Genomic DNA, 22975 nt, shown 5'->3' with positions numbered 1-22975 from the left:
TTTAACTACTCAATCGAGTCCTTCACAACATGCCTTCGTAAATGTACTTTCTATAGTATGGATATGGATATGGACCTATTGGTAGTGAGAGCAGAAAGGTCGATATATATTCCTTAGAAGGTTGGTCTTTATTATTCCGTGGCACCAAAGAATTAAAGTATCAACGAGACATCTTAAACTTTCTCAAAGTGATCCGATAAACATCCCTAATATAAATAATAAAATGTATTCTAATGGGAAGAGAGAAACGAACCACAGCCTCCCGTAGCGGCAAACGGGCAACTGTGAAAGACCCCGACCAGCGGAACTGATCCGTCAGAATGGAGCAGAGAGCAGGCTCTTGTATTCTCGTCACGGTCTGCTCCAGTTATGGCGACGACGTATCCAGTCCCTTCACAGGCCAGATCTCTCCGAAGGCTGCAGCCCGTACCCGCCATGACAGCCCACAGGGAAGAAGAAAGTCGGAGAACGGCAGGATCTTCACGTTCTTTTTTTTTCGTACGGTATCCAGTCGCGTCGTCCACATGTCACACGAATCAATAAAGTGGAAAATCGCCTATTTTACGGACATTAAATCCGTTATGTCTAAAAACGTTTTGTACATTATCTCAACGGAAATCGACAATAAAAAATTATCAGAAGAATAGAATTTTGTTGTTACAAAATATCGAAATTTTGGGACGCAGAAAATGTAATAAATTAAACAATCAACCTATGCACGTGGTGAATTTATCTATCCATAAAGCACATAACAAGATCACACTAGACGTATTTCATAAATTTGACATTTAATGTATGCCCACTGAACTATCATAAAGAGATGTTAAACTACTACTTGAAATAAAAAAAAAAAAAAAACCTATGGAATATTTATAAGAAAATCAATAAGTTCTTTTATCATGGCTACACTACAATTTTGAATGAATATAAATAATATGATTCTTGTCATCACGTAATCACTAAAACATACTTAAAACTATATGGGTAATTCTCTACACGTGCTACAATATAAATACATGGATTATTTTGTTTTTTTCGATTCCATTTTATTTCTTACCTTTTTAGTAATCTAGTATCTATAAAATTGGTGTTACAGGGTTGTGAGGTTAGGTCGAGAGTTGTTAAGACATAACGGAAAATCCTATATCCTAATATACTAATAGACTCAATATATCAAAAATCACCAAACTGTATGATAAAATGTCATAACTTTTTAAAAAGCAACAACTGATTTTGAAATGTTGATCTAGGCCTGTGGCTAGGCGATGCCTTAGATACAAATATAAATGTTTCTTTTTAAATAAACAAAAATTGTAACAAAAATAATACAAATAAAAATAAATGGAATTGAATTAAATACTATCACTAATTAAATACTATTTACAAAATATTTGTAAATTAATTATTAAACATGGCAAAATGTACAATTTACAACAAATTTAAGTACTATTTAATAAGTTAAATTTATTTGAATGACCATGGTTTTTTTATTCTTTTCTTGTTCCATATTTCAAACTACCTACTTTAATCCCGTAAGACATAAAAAAGAGGAATGTAGTTGTTTATACTTTGAAGTTATCTAAACATAAAAATAAAGAATGAGAATAAAACTATTATCCCATATATTCTAAGCTAAGAAAACGATTGCATTTTAAGAAAGGTGAAAATAATTTAATTCAAAATTGAATTGAGTAAGTGTATTACTTTATAAAAATTTTATTTCTATTTTATTGCCATCCTTAATATAGGGCAATTGAGAAACAACATATCTAGGTATGAGCATCAGTTTGAGTCTGCATAAGAACACATGTTAAGTAGACTTTCCTCACAACCCACACCGTCCAGGGTTGTGATGTTCTTCAAATAAAGGGCTCATGGTTGGCAGTATGATGCCTTAATGAGTTCTGGCTTTGAAATAATGATTATAACTCCTAAATACGCGTAAGTTCGTTGTATTAGTAGTTTATAACCAACTTCCCAAGGTTAGACGAAATTGACCAGGATTGTAGGGAAACAGATGAAGACGCTTACGAATCCCAACAATTGTAGTTGCAAACCAGGCGAAAACAAATGAGCTAGCAAAATCTGGGATGTTAGAGACGGATTCGTTAGGGATGTTCCAGCCCAGTGTTTTAAACCGAACTATTTTTTCTAGAATGCACGTTCTTAAGAATTGGGGGGTTATGAGGTTGGAAATATGAGCCCTGCAGGTATTATGGCGTAAATTACAAAGGGTGAAGATAAATTCATTCTCCTTAAAGTGCTAAATATTGCTGAGTATTCTTGTTAGAAATCCCGCCTCAATCTTTCTCTGTCCATTACGTTGAGTGGATAATACTAATATGTAAAAGTTAACCCTGAGACACTCCAGAGTTATGAGGAAATCAAACTTAGAGAATTTGTTATTAACTGTTATTGTAATAAAACGACTATTCCAAATGAGTGAGTTTGTAGTACGGCCCTTCCTCTAAATTAAGACTTTTTTCATATCCATGTATTATATTAAAGACCGAAAATCAGTCAGGGTCACAAATCGTACATAGTAGAGGGAATGACCCATATATAAGAAAGTAGCAAAATGTCAACTCACTTTTCACGTTGCGTTTCTTCATGAATCCAATTTGGAAATTTATTTAAAGACATTGCAACATAAACAAGACTTATGGCTTTAATAGCCACTCTTAACGTTTCAATAGCACAGATACCACATTAATTATTACCACACTTATTACAAAAATCTTCTAAACTAATGGTCCATCTTAGTACCCGAAGAAATTATGAACCTATAAAGGACAATTTGCCTAAATTTCTTTTACGTCTTCAGCGAAGTAAGTCTTGTTAGAAAATAATAAAATAAAACATAATCTACGTACATTCTGTGGAAATAATCAGCTTTATTTTTATTAGCAATAATAATTATAATTGTCTTTACACTTAAGATCCTAACGAGACTGGCTTTAGTTTATTAGACCGGACTGGACCGATAAAATTGATTACTGTCAGAAGAAGTACATTCCAAGAACATATTCGTGTTGTTGGATGACCACAAACTTCCGATTTTGTATTAGTTAGTTCAGGTAGTCTCCACTTTTAGTGGCATTGGGATCATTTATACCGATATTATACCGACATGATACCGATAAGCTCAGGACATTATGATAGCATCAGAGACACGGCTGGCAGAGAAGCACTGGGATCTCTTAGAGCACTGCTTTACCTTCCATGCGAGGTCGGCAGAGCTTAGTTTAGAGCAGCGGTTCCAAAATGTTTTTTTCCCTTGTTTTCCATCATGGGCTACAAAAAAAATTGTAGCACTCTTGTCGTTAAAAAAAAAAAAAAGTGGCACAATTATTCTCAGAGTGGTTGAATATGTAGAAAGAGAATAAAACAGTGTAAGAAGTAAATGCTAGAATGCACTGTATATTAGGTGTTTAAATTTTTTTTTTTTTTGTAATATTTTAAGACAGTGGCTTGCAGGACTCCTGGCGAATGGAGATAAAAATATCGAACACATGTATAAAAATTAACCCAGAATTTTCTGGAGTTTAAGCAGTATGGGAGAGGGAATGGGGGGGGGGAGGTACTTAAACTCAAATTACTAAGTGTCCCGCGGGACCCCGTAAAGAGCGGGCACATTGATATGCAGATGCAGAGATATGTATTCAAGAGCGGGGCTTGTAGTCGGCGCGTGAGCCGACTTCCAGCGGATGTGGGCTTCGTCTCGTATTTTTAAAGTTTCTTTTGAAACGCAACAGTATATTGATATAGATTATGTAGTAAGTCTAAAAATATCTAAAATATTTCTGTAATAAGTATTTAATTTAAAGGAATAGAATGAGAGACATCAGAAAGGTGAGTCAATACACTGACCAAAACTAAATCAACAAACTGTAAGAAACAAAAACCTAATTACTCTAAGAAAACATTTTATTGATACGCAATGCGCTATCAAACTGAATCCTGTTGAGAAATATGAAAAAACCAAAGGCTACTCAACGTAATTAATTTTTATTTATGTATTTATCTCTTTTTTTGCCTAGAGGTTTACAGAGTGGGTTGATCGCGCAAGTACAACAACTAAAATCTAAGATACACGAAATATATAAGATAAGAAAAGCAACTAAAAAAAAAAAAAATAAGACAATAATAAGATATAAAAATCTTTCAAGGAAAAAAAAAAAAATGTATACATAGTTGACCGTAAAAATTTAAATATAAGATGGTCAGGGTTGCGGTCACAAAAAGAAAAATAAATGCAACAAATTTTGTAATTATCTAACCAGAAAAAGAAAAAAATAATGACAAAAAACTGAAAATTTTTCGATGAAATAAATGTAAATTAAATCATTTTAAACAAATAACTCAACGTATTATACATTTCTGAAGAGAATGGTGAAGGAATAACAGAGTTTGACAATGATCTAACGAAGGGAATTAGATAAATTTTGTTTTCCCTTAAAAATCACGCTGTTGTCTTGTCAAACAAATTTTAATGCCATCAATTAGTAATGTGACATAGTTCTATCTACAGGCTGGTATAGTTTTTAACAAGAAATTGTAACTTTTAGGCTCTGTTTTTAAAAATATTGTTAGAAAAAGTACAATAATGCACTCACTAAACCCTCAGCATAACTTATTCTATAATATATAATCTGACACTATCAATACCATATATATATATATATATATATATATATATATAGAGAGAGAGAGAGAGAGAGAGAGAGAGAGAGAGTAGAAAGAAGAAAAAAATATATAACAATATACATCAAAATTATAATGTAACAATAATTTATACACAACATAAAGAAATTTAAGCTTAAGTAAAAATAAAATAAATATATCTTTACACACATTCACACTTATTTACTACATTTAAATTCAACCTTGGGAATTAGGGCTGTCCCCTTATGTGTAAGGCAAAGCACGGCTTCAAGAGATCCCAGCGCTTCTCTACCAACGACATCACTGGTACTGAAAGCCAGCGGAGACAGTGAGCGCTAATTAATTGTATATAATATAGTGGCAGGTTATGATTTAACTTCAAACATAGAAATACGCCCTGTTTTATAATAACCAGAATCAGTCTTAGTGACATCATATTTCAACTATAAAATTACATAATTGAATCATTTATTGTAGTATACATCACTCCAGCTTATATATATATTGAGGGAGAGGAGGGAGGTTCTTGAAGATGAGTCAATAAAACAATATATGACGACGTTTCGTAACTATTATTTGTATAGTTATGTCCTACAATAAAATTTTTGTTTTTGTTTTAAAAGATATTCCTTGCCTTATTAAAAAAAAAAAAAAACAATGTACAGAGTATAATTTAAGATTGATAACTATAAATATTACTTACAATTTAATTATGATACTAAGCTAGAGTTGGTGGAATCACAGCAATGTATAACACAATGTAATGGACAAATATAATTCATTTTTATATTTAAAAATAGTTGCATAGCTTTAATTATACTCGGTACATTGTAGTTTTATTACTAATTAATCATGGAAAGTTTTAAAAAAATTATTTTTTTCATTGTAGGAGATGACTATGCAAACATTACAGTTACAAAACGTCACCTCAATATAATTGTCTTATTAACTGATCCTCAAAAGCCCCCCCCCCTTCCTCAATATAAATATATAACCTGGAGTCATGTATAATACAATATATGTTCAATTATGTTATTTAATATGGGTTTGTATAAATACACATATACAAAATAATACAAAAGCATTGATAGTTTTAAGTTCACAATGCATCGTCAGTCCCATTTGTAAGCCATCATTATTGGGTTTAGATTTATGGGTATCTGGGTGGCCTGAGTAAACGGCACCTCAGCCGCAAACAAAACGAAGGGATCTAAAAGATGTCTGGATGGAATTGCAAGTGAACTTTCCACAAGTAGAAATGAAAAGATCAAAATCAGTGCGGAACGAACAACCCGCGACGGACAGAGTAACAGTTTAAAAGAAGCCATAAAGATGCCTAGAACATGGAGTGTGACTAAACAGGCCTGTGAACTCCTCGCAAGATAGAATGGTACAATGGTATCCAGGTGTGCGGGGAGTTCTTCCATTATTATGGGTTTTGTTTGCCTGTTTGCACCTGTTAGCTGTCACAGTACGGGGAATATTGACAATGGCCTCCTGGGTGGTAACTGCTCCTTGGGGTTCAGTACGGTAGAGCTACCTACAAATTGGAACAGCACCTACAATAGAAATTCAACAGCTACTGGCTTAGTTATCGAGGATGGAATGTTCTCACCGAATAACTTCTTTCTGTATTTGCTTATTGAAAATATAATAACTTCAGAAAATCTCACTTCCTTCCAAAATAACTGCAATGAGAATAATCACAACACATTTTAACAAAAACTTTAAATGTAGGGATGGGTAATACTTGAAACAGAAGAACCGCTAAAGATATGAAATTTTGTTCAAAAAATATAATAAAAATTTAAAATGTTTTATTGGATGAGTTATATATTGGGTACAAATCTGGAACAAAAATAATAAGCAATGGTCAATATCTTGTAAGGCACAAGAACGGGTAAGGAAGAATGACCAAGAATATTTGAACTTAGTTCACAAAGCAGTTTTAGTTAATACATGTTTAACTAGGACTGTGATTTTTTGTTTAGATGAATACAATTTTACTTGTGCTGCTGTTGTATCAACAACGGCGTATATTTTATGAAGATTTTATATTTTGGAATACTATTTTGTAAATAGTATAGTAGCAAATACATTTCAAAAATAGCTTATCCGATTTGGTCCAAGACTTTCCTTTAGGCATGCGAACAAATCCTTTCTAAATTAAGTTCTACTAAAAAAAAAAAAGTTTTTAGACAGCATTGACCTTGAAATATAGGTAACCATAAATATATAATGTAAGTAAAAAGAGATTCCTCAGCGAAATTAGCTAGGCAGAGGTCTTTTTTAAATATCATACATTCAAATTATATTACGTGCACTTCATTTTTGTTTTAAATTATAGTTAATTTTCTCGTTTTTAAAAAAGAATAGGTCTAACTTTAGTTGTTGAGTTGTTCAGTAACAATTGGAAAAAATTACGAACATTCCGTTTTTAGCCTGCCAAAGAGGTTTTCAAAGCTGAAAATTTGGTTTCTTATTAGTTATTTAGGTCTTCACAACAAAGTATGGCCATAAGTTATATCCATTAATATTATCATGGAAACATACATTCTCTTTAAATATATATTTATACATTGTGACATCAATTCAATTCCAAAACCTAAACTTTTGTGTGGAACTTGAAGCTCGATGCATTTGATATCTTTTTGGTATTTTAATAGCTTTAAAAACTCAATACTGTGAGCACTATTTTCGCTCTTGAACTGACAAAAAATTTACTCAAAATCTTTTATCCGGAAGTTCACGTAGTCCGGCATGTTATTTACTGACAAACGGGATTCTACTGTATTTGAATTAATATATTAATAGCGATGAATCAGTAGTAAAAACATTTTTTTCCCCCGTTTTTTTTAACCAACAAAAGTTATAACTCATTCGATTCCGCTCGCGTCAAAACAAAAACAAAGAGTCCTTGAAGACTTGGTCACCATAAAGCGAGGAATGAAATATTCTCGAAGCGCCTTTGAAGAGCCGACGGCCAGATTAATTTCTTTCTTTAATAAAAAGAAATGGAAAAAAAAATCGGGAGGAGAATAAGAAAGAAAGGTAGATACGTGACAGGGAGTATAAGTGAACTATACTACCGGAGGAGTTTTTCTTGGCCGTCTCCTGGAGAGAGAAAAGATAGACACGATGACAGATGGTAGCCGCAATTTCTTGAGGAACACGATAACGGCAGAGTGCACCGCTCCTTTCTAAAGAAGAGGACCCAAGCTCCCAGATAGAGAGTGATGCCATTACAGACCGGGACGTTTCGAATTCCCAATCTGGATTCCAGTCAGCCTTCTCGTTTTTGTAGCAGTCCCCTTTATCCCACCGTCCCAGCGCTTCTTTTTTCTTTACCGTCGCGGAATTAATTCCCTACAATAGAAATCCTCTGCCATACAAGCTTAGCTTCCACGATATAATAAATATGGTTCATGAGATAATAACATTTGGAATATAAAACCTAGTATCCACATCCCATATAAAGAAAAGGGAATGTTAGGAATAATTAGATATCATGTGCTCTGTATTTAAATGAAAAAAAAAGAAGGTTTTAAATGAAGGATACACTTTAGTATTTAAAAATATTTATTCCCTATTGTAAAATTAAAATCTAAAACCGAATCTACACGATTGGCGCCTGCTGCAAATCCAAAGTACCACCAAACCTTGAGTAAAAAAAGGAACCAAGAAACGTAGATAACCATCCGCTCTAGACATACAAACATGGCAGACTTTAAACATGTATTCACTGTTACCTTCGAATTAAACTGTTTTATTACAAAAAGTAAAAAACATTATTGAGAAGTTAAGTGAAAGATTAAACAATGGCAAAGAAGAAGAAACAAGATTTATCAAATTCAAATTTCGTTCCAACATTTTAACAAGATACTTATTAATTTAATTATCTAGAGACATAATGTTCCTATAAATGTATATGTATGCAAAAATAAGCCCCTGAAATTAATTGACAAAATTTGGGAATATATCTCCCATAAAGAGTCTTTTGAAATATACAATCTTAAAATATGGTTAATTATTGCATTCTAATTATTTTAATATCACCATGTTCCAAAAAAAAAAAAAAATAAAAAAGAATCCACATACTAACTCAATTTGGAAAAAACTGGTTTCTATAATAATATTCTAGACAAATATTAAATTCCCAATTACTTAACATAAATTTATATACCATGTATATATACCAAGTATTTATATTTTTCTAAGGATTAATTACGTTATTAATTTTATTTTTGAATCTACATGAAAATCTATATTATAATGAAAACAAATAAATAAAAACTCAATATGGATTGTCTAACTCTAAATCTATTCTCAAAACAATGAAATAATTTCCAATGCTAAATTAATTTTATTAGGTAATTCATTACAATAAAAAAATTCTAAATCTGAAAATATATTTTTTCAAGAACTTAAATATAAATATGATTCACATCTGTGCCTTGTTTCCAAAAGAAAAAAATTGTTGAGCTTTTAATTTATATTCTCAATTTGTATTACAGTTTCATTTAGTCCTTAAGGATAAATTGTATTCTTAGCGGCTCGTCGGTGGATGGCAAAGGAGTGAAGTGCATTCCTTCTAAAGGCCGATTGCGACCCTCCACTCGAGAGAACCCATTCCCACCATCAACTCAACATATCAAGAACTAACCCATTAAAATAAATTGAAAAATACTGAAATTAATCCCAGAAATACATATCAACTGCATTAAGGTCATTATTCCAACTTGTTGATTTTTTCACTTATGACTTATCCCATGCAGGGTTCAAATCTTGTAATAAAATTTGTGCATAGAGTTTTGACCATGCAGGCAAGTGGATTGAATATAACTGTATCAGTATAAAGTTAGAAAACACAGAAAATCAGTATAACAAGCTTATTCCCTATGTTGTCAAGGGATGTTTGGAGAAAAAAAAATTTGAGAAAGGTTATTTCAAATAAACATTACAGGATACATTTCTATGAACAGGAATTAGAATAGAAAATAATTATGGTACTGTTAGATTTTCAAAACATATTGAGGGTTCAAGAGATAGAAAGAAATATGCAGGCTGGAAAACAAGAGCTTGTGATTCTGGATCCAGTGTTAAGAGCCTTCTGGTACAGTCGGTAGTTGAAGGGTCTTAAAAGGGTTCTTACCTGTTCTCTGTTTACAAGGAAAAAAAAAGGTACCCAACAATATACAGGCTAAGGGTAAAGAGGTTGCAATATCCATAGAAGATCAGTACGAGTGTAAATCCGAAAACAAGACCGTTCTTCGAATTTTCTATGATCTGGTTAGAAATCTAAAAACCTGGTTTACTTTATAAGACCGAGACGTATAACTAACTCCTACAATAAGGGTATTCATGACCTTTAGTTTAACATGTTAAAGTCTGTTAAATAGAAAAACTCATGTTAAATGGAGAAATATTTCCTTCATTTGCCATGTTAAAACGATATAACATGTAACATGGTTGAGAGTCTGTTACTAGGTCTGTTAAATGGAGATTGACGTCACGCAACAGACCGGCTGAGTTTGTCACCGTTTTATTTGTTGTCGTATTAGGTTACTTGCTCGTATTTTGTGTTGGTATTGTTTTGGATGTTTTTTTACCAATAAGGCAATGGACGACAATAATAATTTAATGACAGTTGTCATTTAGCTCATCTTGATTCTCTTCCTCACAAGTTAAAAGATCAACAAGACACTCAGTAGCCAAACTTTCACTTTTCGCTCAATTTAGGCATGTTGTAATAAATTACGTTAGTCAAAACTTAGAAGTAAACAATAACATGATATTTTGGAAGGAAAGTTTACAAAACAAGTTGCTCAAAAAATCCGCTAGGAGCTCTTATGCATTTAACATTTAACATAACTTTAAATAGGGCTGTTCACAATGCTATACTTATAACATTTAACATGGTAAAACGTTTTACATTTAACACAACATCATGAATACACCTTATATATACGTCGTTGTTTTTAAAGGCAATTTTGATTTATGATTCAAGGTGCATAAAATAAAAAAGTTTGTGTACATGTGTGATCAGTTTAGGACGATTCCACTTCCAAAAGTCTCAAAAATAAAAAGTAATAATTTCGAGCTGCCAAAATTCATTCCTACATCGTGGCATAGTAGCTCCACTTTTTATGTTATTGCAATGCACCAGTAACTTTAATAATAGCTAAAACAATGTTAATGAGAGACTGAAGAGTGGATATTTTTGAGTGAGGATGTGAAAAATGCTTTAAAATTAAAAAATATAAATAAATAAAAATTATCTTTTAAAGCTAGAAACAGTTTAATAGTAATGCAAGGCTAGTTATTCAGTCCCTCAATATTGAACATTTTGGAATCATGAAGGAGTGAATTTTTTTGTTTTTTATTTGTTCTTAATTACTTTAATTCGTTTAAAAATGAAAGAGAGCACCGAACCAATCTCTAGCATTTCCTATTGGAAAAAAGGAATCTCGCAAAAAAATTACTTTAAAATACTACTGTTTTTATTAAGTGAGGAAGTGAAATGGTAATAAACCACAGCGCAGTATTCCCACAAAGACTGTCTCCATAGAACCGCATATAAATGAATATATATTTTAAAAAATTTAACCAATAATTTTTTTTTAACAATTGCAATAATATCATGGTTAGGTTGAGCAGGTGATATGCGGAACACTTAAGGCAGCAAGCGAGACCCCAATTACGGGGGAAGGTCCAATACAAAGACAAAGGAGGCTGAGAGCGGTATTGTGTAGTGCAATTTGTTTACAGCGGCGGCGGCTACCTGGCCCGGCCTAATTACAGGTGCCACCCTCTCTCGCTCCTTTATTCCTATTTATTGTGCTCTTACCGCCGGATGTCGTAATGGCCCGTGTCCGAGTCCCGCACAATGGAGGAAAAAACTTACCAGATTACCGATCCCTAGGCTCTGAGCGGCAAAAGAAATGCATTAGGTCGTGGGACCCCAACAATGGTATTCTAACTTATATTAGATGGAGCTACTAACGGCTGTTTGATCCTGCTTAATCGTCTGGAAACTGAATATAATTCCGTATATATAATTATCAATGAGTGACATCATGCAATGGATTTTAAAAATAAACAAACAGAAATTCGTTAATGTTTATAAATGAAAAAATAGCTAACAAAAGAAGCAATAGTGACACCTATATTAATATCTTATCGTTATTATAAATAAATATAAATTATTTTGTATCTTGTTTTGCCTTCTTAATATTAATACATACAGTTTACAACAGGAATTGACAATCTGCCAAGTGTCTCCAAGCTTGTTCAGAAATAATAACATATAGGTGAGGGAAAAGGATAGTACACAACAGCACCTGTTTCCACGAAACTCTCACCCATCTTTTTAGTGCACTTCCACAACTGTTGAGAAGCAAAAAATTAATAATTGTTCGAATTGTGGACGAAGCTTTATGTGTTGGTGGCCTCTCTGTGTAAGTCAGTTTTGTCAAAAAGAAATATAGGTGGTCCTCCATCACTCACTAGGTACGAATTGGGAACATCCGCCGAGAGTAGAACGGTGAAGAGCGATAGTGAAAGCTGCCCCAAGCTTTGAGAGGGCCCGGTCACGACCACCTCAGGCCTTCATAAATAGTGCTCTTAGCTTAGTAATAGTAGCATTCTTCTGGCCATTATCTAATAGTCTCGGGTCTTATCCTCTAGATCCTGAGATATTGGCGCCCCCGGCTTGTCGGGGAGTGTCTTTCAATAGTACTGAGGTCCTGTGGAAGAGGGAGCAGCTAGTGCAGATATTGTTAATTTTTTTAATAGCATCATTACATAAAGGTATTGTCACGAATCGCTAGCAATGAAGAGGTTTAATGACGTGATTAAGGATGTTTCATGAATTTTATTTTAAGGCCATAGTTCCTCAGATAGAGAACAGGTGATAACATAAAATTTGGAAACAAAATAGAGAATATTTTTAACTTCTATATAAAACAAATTGTATTTTTATGACTTAATAACCATATAAAAAGATAACTTTTTGCACAGAGAGCAGATCTGTCCATAGGCTCTGATTTTATAACTTTTAATCTACCTACTTAATCTTAGAATAATATATTAGATCAAATGTAGTTGGGTTGACAGTAAAAAATTATTATTATTTTAAGCTTGTATTATTAAAAGACAAGTTTTTTTTTTTTTTTTTTTTTTACTTTCAGCCCAACTACATTTGATCTATATTACGCTATATTGAATATATTACGCTATTAAGCATGTAATGATAAAAAAATAGTTATCAAATCAGAGTTTGTGGACGGATCTACTCTCTATGCAAAAAGTTATCTTTTTATATGGTTATTAACTCATATAAATACAATTTGTTTTATATAATAATTAAAAATGTCCTCTATTTTGTTAATAAGACAAAAAAAAAATTAACTTCTAGGCCAGGTTTCATTTTTTAATCAGTAATTTTCAGGTACATTCTTGAATAATATTAAATATTTTTTTCCTTTGAAAACATTTCACAATATAAGATTTGAAAATAATAAGCAATGTAACCAGACTAACATTTTTAATATTTATTGGCTTTGTTGTCTTAGAAATAAATAAATTGATTAAAAATTCTAAAGGAAAAAAATAAAAGCGGTTTTGAAAACCATGATATAAGTTTTTTTTTAAATACAGATAAGCAATCTGATACAAGTCTGGAGGTGGTATTCACAGTTTTGCCGAACCATCAGTTGTCATAATAAATTAATTTTTGACAAACTATTGCGTTCTGTGTTAAGTTATAAAATACGAACAAAGAAATACGAAATGTGGACGACTCTTAATGAAGCGATTATCGTAAAATATCCTCGAGAACTGTTAAGCTGTAGATGATAAGCGAACCTCTTTGCGCAACAATAAAAAATAAATCTCTTCCCCACTCCTTTTAATAATCAATTTCCATAACAATAACAATGGTCGCTCCGTGTCCACATTTTTCATACACACCGCCCCCTAAAGCGGTGTATTAAATAATCATAAGGAAGAGAGAATGAAAATAGAAGAAGGAGAGATGGAGGAAAAAGAAAGAAGATTGAAAAAATAAAAGAAGGGAAATGTAGAATTAATGCCGGGAGTGAGGTTATTAGCTGGGGAGATGGCTCCGAACCACAATGGACCAATAATTAGGCCCCGGCACCACGAGAGAGCTCTCCAACGCTCCCCTCCCCTCTCTCCAGAGCACAATATATCTTCCAGTGTAGCTAAGCCACGATATATTGTCATAGCGGTGTTTTATCGTTTCGATTACCGCTCGATAGTTACAGATCAAAGGCCACCACGTTTCCTTCAGTTTTTTATTTATTTTATGAGCCCGAGATCCTTGTAAATATACTTGTAGAGTCATTATTTACAAAATTATTTTCTTTTTAATTCGAACAAGTTTATGAGGGAGCTTTAATAGCTATTTAATCGATGTTTTTTTCGTCGGCAATATTTAGAGATAAGGGTCTTTTAAGAACAGGATGCCGCAGTGGTTGAAAGATAGGAAAGATCTATTTTATCGACATATTGCAAAAGTCTTTCTGTTTGTACTATTGATAAATATAAAAATAAATAATTTTATGATTGCTATAAACAATGTTAAGATATTGATTAGTAAAACTATTTGTTTTCTTATTTTTGTAATGGAGCACATATTTGAAATGAAAATATCAGTGATCGTCAATTGAACTGTTTTTTTCTAGGTGTGATTTTTCTGAATAATCAGCAACGACTATACTACAAGAATTACCACGTAATAAAAAGTATATGTTTTCGAATTTTTATTAATTAATTAAATTAAGTCTATACATTTAATCAGATTACATCAACTATTTTTCATTATTTTTTTTATGTGAAAGCAACTTTTTCGATAGAATCGATTGACCGTGTTACATTATATAATCAATTTTTTCGAGTTCCTCGAATATAACGGCTATAAAGATTTTGATTAAACATGGTATGTCAATTTACAAATGAATGATCTTTAATGTCAGATACGGCTTTTTCTCATTTAAATAGAACAGCGCTTAAATGCGTATTTTTCAAAAAATCTGTCTCTAAAGTACTTTTAATTTTGTTTATTATAAAAAAAATAAAAGTTTTCATCGTAAGCTATATTAAACTATAGATAAATACAAAATATTAAAGAATGTCATGAAAAACTAAAGGAGAAATAAGGAAAAATAAAAGAAACCTATTCATATGGGAAGAAGCGAGACCACCCGAACATTCCCGATTCCATTGTATCTTCGTTATCTCTGGTGAACTGTTGTATATTCGTTATTCATTTCTCTAGAAACACTAAAATTCGATTGTTTAAAGCAGCGAGGATATAAAACTTTTTGTTTATAATTTTTGCCAACTAATAAGTTCTTGTGCTAGTTTTTTTAAATCGGAAATCATGAAAGTGATCGGGTGGATGTGGACCATGTACCCTTTCTGTAAAAATAAAAACTACCATCTATAAAGAGTCTTTTGGTTTTTACAAATGATAAGAAAGTACCGTTTCCTGATTATCATTGAAACAAGTAATACCATGAAAAGTGTCATAACATTGGAAGAAGACAGTTGACCGTATGAAGTAGATTGGAGGAAGATAGTCCGGGTGGTGGTCAATAAAGGTATCAAAATAGTAAAAGAAAACTATTTATTGTTAACCAACGTTTCGCCCCACTTTGCAGGGCTAAATAAGAAAGCAATTTATTTTTATTTTGAAATGTTTTTTATTTTTAATGTTCTGTTAATTCTAAATCGTTGTATCTTGGTAGTTGGCAAAGTGGGGCGAAAAGTTGGTTAACAATAAATAGTTTTCTTTTACTATTTTGAACATTATTGAATTTATTGATATAACGTCGATATACTTACGGCTGTGTAATTTTATTTTAATTCATGTGTTATAACATTAACAATAACTGACAAATGATAACTGTGACATGGCTAAGAAATGGATACGGTACTGTTTGATACTCAAGCCCTCAAACATATTCTACAATAGTTTTAGTTTTAAAGGAAGAGTAGGTTAGTTCCCTTTTATCGCTCATAATTTACAGAACAGTATTTTATTGTTGTTACTACTGACATTTAAAAAGCCCCTTCATAGTGCTCACTTCAAGTAGAATATATATTTTACATTTTTACATTATTATGTAAATACGAGAAATATGTGGTACTGTAAAATTTGGAATATCGGGAATAAACAAAAGGAGAAATAAATAAGAAGATAAAGGACACACTTACTAGAGATGGCATGGTAGTATGTCACGGGCCGAGTTCAAAGAGAACGCTATCCTCTTTAATGTCGCCTATTATCTATTATTAGGAGGCAACTTATGGCTTCCTGTTTGAACGCTTAATTGGGACAGCAATAAAATTTTTACGACTGGAGTAGACACGGAGCCAATGGCGAAGATAAAGACGCCGTCCTGTATTAGTCACACTGGAGGCACTCCTTGCTCCGATCGGATGTCTCGATAGGCTCCTGGGAAGATATCGTGAAGGCTAAGTGCTCGAGTAATCTATCGTGGAGCTACGTACTAGCTGAGTACGTAACCCAGTGGGTCACTCACAGTAAAAGTGTGTCATTCAGCAATATCGTACGTACCCAGGCAAAGAGGGATAGAAGGGAGTGAAAGTCCCAGGAATTGCTCGAACCGTTCTAAACAAGTACTGAACCTAATAAGTAGTTAACAACTGGCCATTATTTCAACAACGGAAACCGCTGTCAAAGATGGAGAATAATTTATTACTAGATTTCAGCTGAATGAACTGTGCGAGAATTGAAAATTTCCAAAAGGTTTCAGTTTGTTATACTATAGAGGTTTACAAAATTGTGGAAATTGACATTTCGTTATAGGACAGAACGGACAAATATTAACCAGAGTGTAAAGGTAGGTGGGTGCATCAAATGTATGACATGTTAATTTGTTCTATATTATGTCACTAATTTTTTTTAGTTTGCCTTCTAAAATTTATTCAACTTTGTATTAAGACGGTAATTCAAATATGATATTAAAACAGATTACAATTGCATCTGGCTGTCATTGTTGTTACAGAAATTTAGTTATTGATAAGAAAGTATTGATTCCTAATTGTTGTCATATCTTTTAGTAAAACGTATATCTCGAGAACTATTGAACTCTTTTAGGGCTCATACTTTAGATCGAATTTACTCTTATTTAAATGGTGATATATAAGGTTTCTAGTGATGTAAGTGGATATAAACATTTTTATTACTCCTAACTATACTTGCCAGACTCAATCATTTTGACTAGTCACTATACGTAGATTTCATTACCGCTATTAAAAATTTGGTTAAATAACTAATTTTTTTCACCTCTTGGGCTCTTGGACCGTTACGTTTGAGCAAAGGAGGGATCTAGGTAAGGAAGAAATGTTCTTAGACCAGGCGAAGGGCGCCAAAGGGATCCAGGTACTCAGCGAAGACCTGTACCAATTACACCTTGAAGAAAAAAATGCTCTGTCGTAAACATACCTGTAACGTTATAAAGTAACAGGGGCCTTTCCTTGAAATTCACCGACAAACATTAACTTTATGATTTTTATAACTATGACAGTTATACCATATGACTATGCCTTGATCCTAAGAACAAGATTTCGAAATGCAGTAACGGATTTCACCAAAGGGTTAGTTCTTTAACTCTTATCTAGTTCAGCTCTATTATGTATAACTGCTGCCTACAACTCTTCAAAATGACCAACAATAAGGAAATAGAATCATAACATATTACACAATATAATAACTTTATAACAGGCTGATGACTAAAATATAATAAAATAAATATATTTTAATATTTAAAAATTAACTAAGCTGATTATTGATAAGCGTAACATCTAAAAATGGGCCGCCCGTAGCTCAGTGGTTAAGACACAGTCTTACCAATTTGATGTCTATTGGCGGTGCCGGTTCGTATCCGGCCTGGGACGTTGACTTTTTTCATTGAGTGGTGGTCCCACAAAATGAAGAACTTTGACCCACCCCCCAACCATGGTTAGGCAGTATAGGACTCCAATGGGAGTCTTGGCCGAAAAAAAACAAAAAAAAAAAAACATCTAAAAATAGAAAACTGGACTCTGAGACTTCCTGAGAAAATAAAACGATGTATTATTAATAATGAGCATTAGTATTAGTATTAGTCTACGTTAACTAGAAAAAACTAAATTAATGAGGAAGCTAAAGAGAGACAGAAAGGTGGGAAATTGGGACAGGAGGGTGTTATTTTTTAATCTCAAAATTGCTTACATTGCGCTTTCTGTTAAAAAACTTAAAAGTTAGAATTTACAAAACTTCAAAAGCCCTGAAGCTATTGGAAATAAAGCATTACGTAAAATATATGGAACTAAAAAGGGTGAATTTAGAAATTAACGGGAGGATTTAGAAATAGTTTGCGGCGCATAAGATGGGCGTGTAAGGTTACGGGACTTACAACGAAGTATGGCGTATGAAGTATGTTGTGGGACAGTATCGAACGGATTCCTAAAATATTAATAGACATTAGTAAGTAACTTTACGTTATTTGCATGAACTATTTCTGTTTATTTTGCTTTAGAACTAACATTTAACTACTCTACATGCACTATTCTATTAAACAAATATTAATATGTAAAGTTTAAGGCAAAATATTAAATTAGTTAAATACTAAAATATCGGTATTAATTACGCTATAAATAAGATTAAAGAATATAATATTATTTTATTTTGATTTAAAGCGCGTACTGAGCGTAGAAAGATGTTAATCGCTGGCTTCCAATGATACAATAACTGATGAATACAATTAATTTGGTTAGTGTTATTGATAATCTAATTGATACGGTATCATTTATTATTGCCATCCCTTTTTCTATCGACATTTTTTTTTTAAGGCAATTCACAGCATAGGTGATATTTGCCTAGTTATCTACAGTGGATGAACCGTGAGAAGTCAAGTTTTTCATTTTGTGGGACCGCCACTCAATGAAACACATCTACACCCCCAGGCCGGATTCGAACCGGCGCCGCTCGCAGATCTCAGAGCGATAGGCCTAACCATCAGAGCTATGGACACTCCTTATCGACATCTTAAACATTTATGAATTAAAATGCCAAAGATTTTATCTTTAGTTTATTCCTGTATGATGTTATGTAACAGCTACATATAGACGATAATTCATACATTTTTTGGGTGGGGGGTTCTAAGTGTAACTAAACAGTTCTTAAAAACCTAAAGGGCTAAACTCTTAAACCATTTCATAATTTTTAACGTGGGAAAATATATGGTCCATTTTAGAGGGTTACTACACTATAAATTTATTTATTCCGGAATAAAAAAAGAATCTTAACGCAGTAATTAAGTAATCAGACTGATATCAGTGATGACACTGAACTGGCCCAATTCCAACTTGATGACTTTTCGTGTTTTCTTCTCTCGAGATGCCAGCTTTAACAGGCAATTAGAGAAGGCCCATAATTAAAATGGACTCGCCGATGGAATTTTGGCACAGCTATTATTTATAACCGATGCCAAATGTAGGTTTCGATCACGCCTTACATAGATGTATCTTTGGTACCTATTGAATTATAAGAAGTCGCAATTAAATTAATCGACAAAACGCAAGTGTGAAAATCGGATTTGTGGACCGATGTTTGACCTTGCGCGAAGGAAAGAAACAAGACAGGCTACTGACAAGCGCAAGATCCCATAAAAGAAACCCAGCGATCCGTATTTGATCCTTATCTTTAACGGATTTTTTTTTTTTATAAAATCCTCTCCCTTTTATGGTTTGCCGAATTTTATCTGATAACATTAGTCACTAAATACATCATAAAATTTAAAAAATACATTGACATAGATAACAGAAGGGTAAAATCTAAAAAATTACTTTTTGACATAGCGAAAATACGGGTTTCTGAACTGTGAACATAGCATCGCACTCGTTTTAGGCTGAAAATTCGAATCCATTATACCTTCATGAAAATTATCTGTCTCTAACAATAATGTTCACTTTAGAATCTCAAATAAAAAAAAACTGTATCACCACAACCCTGAAGGGTCAGGGTGCAGCACTTTGTAAGGTAGTTATTATTGTACTGTTATTAGGCCAACTGTTGTGCATGGAGGTGATTTGGTCAATACTACGCTCGACTGCCACATTTTTACTCAATTCATGAGGCTGGGTGAACCATGTAGGGTTCCAGAACCCAAGGACTGACTCACGTCTACAGTAAAACAGAAAATAATTATCTGCCACCGCCTTAAATTTGTTTAAAACTAATTTTAATCATTTAATTTTGAAGTGGAAATTCTTTATTCTTAATCTTTAACAAATTTAAATTAGTTTTGAATTGGAACCACACTGCAAAAAGGGACCAACATTTTTTTAATTTTAAGGTGTATCAATATTTGTTTTATTTATCGACAAAAACTTAACACTCAATCTATATCTTATGTTAATACAGAGGAGATATGCATACAAATAACATGGGTTTATTTTTAAACGTGAAAATTCTTTTAAACTTTATGGAAATAGATTGTATAAAACATGCGTATGTGATGTGTTGTATATTCAAATAAATATAGTGATGCGTTGTATATTCAAATAAATATAGTGATGCATTGTATATTTAAATAAATAAAACAAATTTATTGTCAATAAAAGTAAAAGAAGTTTTCTCAATAAACGATATTTATTAACTTAAACGAAAACGTTTGAAATGTTGCATTTTTGAGTTATAATTATTGGCCTATAATATATGATAAACTTATCATTAACAAAGACTATAAAATTATCATAAGAACTGAAATTTTGCATTAATCTATTTTTTCTTTGTACATAAGTAGTAATTTATGAATATGTACGAGGATATTAATTATACGGGAACACAATACAGATAAAGTGATAAAAAGAGATGTTAAGAAGATGCCGGCGGAAGTATTTTGTGCTTTCTCTTTCACGATCTAGCAAGCCGCACCAGCCAGCTGAGGGGAAGTGTCAACGGCCTTATTTCTGCGACTGACTTCTTACGGTTTCTGCTCATCTAACTCGGCAACGTTACTTCTTTTTGTTAATATACTCATTAATCAAAATGTAACAAACTAAATTTGTCAACAATTATATGCACAAAAAAACTGTGACCGCCTCGTTTTAATATGATAAACAGGAGATGGTGAACATTTGTTTGTAAACAAATTGTATATCTATGACAGCGGAAGGCCCAGGATGTTCAGCATAATAGAAAATAATATATCCTCATAATTAAATAAAAACTATTCAATATCATCCATAAATAAAAATGGATGTTTTTGGTGAATATTTGATATCGTCAGTCTAAAGCCAAAGTGGTGTATCTGTAAATTTTGTAACCTTGGGATTTGTTTAATTTTAATGTAGTTTTTATAATCTTTTGCAATGTCAAAAAGATCAATTAATTTATATTTAAATTAGCTGCTAATTTATATTCACCATAATTCAAACACAATGTTCACAGAAATTTGCAGATATGCATTTTCAGCTTTGGGCCAACGGCACATTACTATTGGAAACATAACTAGGTTCTAAAACTGAAGAATTATAAACTATAAAGTCGTATCACCTTATAACTAATCTGCTAATAGATTGTATGAAGAAGGGTGGTAGTCAGGTAAGGTACTAATATAACAGAAAAACTATTTAATAGTAAAACGTTTTGCTTCACCTAACAGTGCTGAATTTCGGAAGACGAAAAGTAGATAATGAACCCCTGCATGGGCGAAACGTCGGTCATAGCACTATTTTGTACCTTCCCATACTACAATCTATTTCCCAACAGCCAACCAGTAATTATCTAATAATTTTCTAGGTCTAACATTCTACCATTAAGTTGCATTATATTAGAGGTATATTCATACATACTATATTTTAGCTTAGTTACATATTATTCCAACCAAATATTCTTCTTGAAATTTAAAATAGCAGTTCGTTTGCTCACCTCTCTCTCAGCGACGGACTGATCCTCGTGCCCCAACACGTTAGGCATGACGGTATTGTTGTAACCGAGCTCCTTGCACATGGAAATGTTGATTACCTCGCACTTCTGGGCGACAGCCACCGCCGCGATCACTACGACTGCCGACAACACCCGCACGTCCATCTCGACTCAGTGCCTGTATCAGACTGAGGAAAAGGTGGCGATCCCCCGGGCGGGGGGGGGGAAGGGGGAAGGGGGCTGCGCATGCGCACTGATGGATCTCTTTGATGCTGCCGCCAAGCCTACTTCCGAGTCCGTTGTCGGCGGCTATTTATTTCTTCATCTTGCCCGCCTGAGGAACAGTATACCATAATATGGGCCGGGGAACGTGATTGCATTTTATCTTATTATAGAGGGATAGGTACTTCTGCGACGTTGACGTGGTCGGAGAAGGCCAAGTTCCCAACGAATTATATCTCGACAAAGACTATAACAATTCACAGGTTGATGATCATACATATACCAGTGCTAGAGCAAATAAATATAGACTAGAAATAAATGTCGGTGGGTTCAGCAACAAGATTCTTGACGAAGGGTTGAACTCTTTAATTCAACGAAATCATTTCAAAAGAAAATTTTCATATATTCCTTTAGTGTTGTACCTTTATTATTTCTCCTTTCTAGAGAACCGAAATTCGCTTAATCATTTGATCACTGAAAATTTTTAGTTATAAGTATAAATAAAATATTAAGTATTCCAAAAAAAGGCCTAGGAATAACTACGATGCATTCAGAATTCAATATAAGCACTGTAAAAAAATACATTAACAAATTGACATCATTTATTTTAATCTTAACCAAAACAGGTAATTATACAAATATAACGGCCCGCAGATATAAATGTAAAACGACTAAAGATATATTAATTTCTTTCTTTATATGACCTACCTATACTTTTTAAAAATTATAATTGCTTTAAGATCAAAAACTTAAAATTATAATACAATGTTTTTAATACATAATTCATTTCCTTCTTGGACCTTTCGGTGATACTATCTTTAGCATTATACGATTCACTTTTTAATTATATTAATAAAAGATAAGTTTAATATGATTTATAATTCAAAAACAATAAAGTCGATGTTTATATTGTGAGCATAATGATAAATTTACATAATTTTTATAAAAAAAATTATAATGTTTTATAAAAAACATTGTATTTTTAATTATAAGTTTTTTACCCTTAGGAAATTAAACTTTTTAAAGATATACTGCTGTAAAAATCATCAGTAATGATCTGTATTGTAGTTTATTTAAAAACATAGCTATAAGTAATAATTATTTGACAGCAAATAAAAATGAATT

General features: G+C 32.6%; 1 protein-coding gene across 1 annotated transcript in view; it reads right to left on the bottom strand.

Annotated features, from left to right (window-relative positions):
- The window catches only part of LOC106677878 (frizzled-10-B), a 34148-nt gene extending 12345 nt beyond the window's left edge, over positions 1-21803 (bottom strand). The window contains exon 1 of the mRNA XM_014416064.3: positions 21632-21803. Within this exon, the coding sequence (XP_014271550.1) occupies positions 21632-21793 (162 nt within the window). The 5' untranslated portion in view covers positions 21794-21803. The remainder of the gene's footprint in view (positions 1-21631) is intronic.
- Positions 21804-22975: the final 1172 nt, after the last annotated feature.

The sequence above is a fragment of the Halyomorpha halys genome, unplaced genomic scaffold, assembly GCF_000696795.3.
Source record: "Halyomorpha halys isolate HHAL.00 unplaced genomic scaffold, Hhal_1.1 Scaffold110.1, whole genome shotgun sequence".
Taxonomy (NCBI): domain Eukaryota; kingdom Metazoa; phylum Arthropoda; class Insecta; order Hemiptera; family Pentatomidae; genus Halyomorpha; species Halyomorpha halys.
This window is presented reverse-complemented; position numbering and strand designations above follow the sequence as displayed.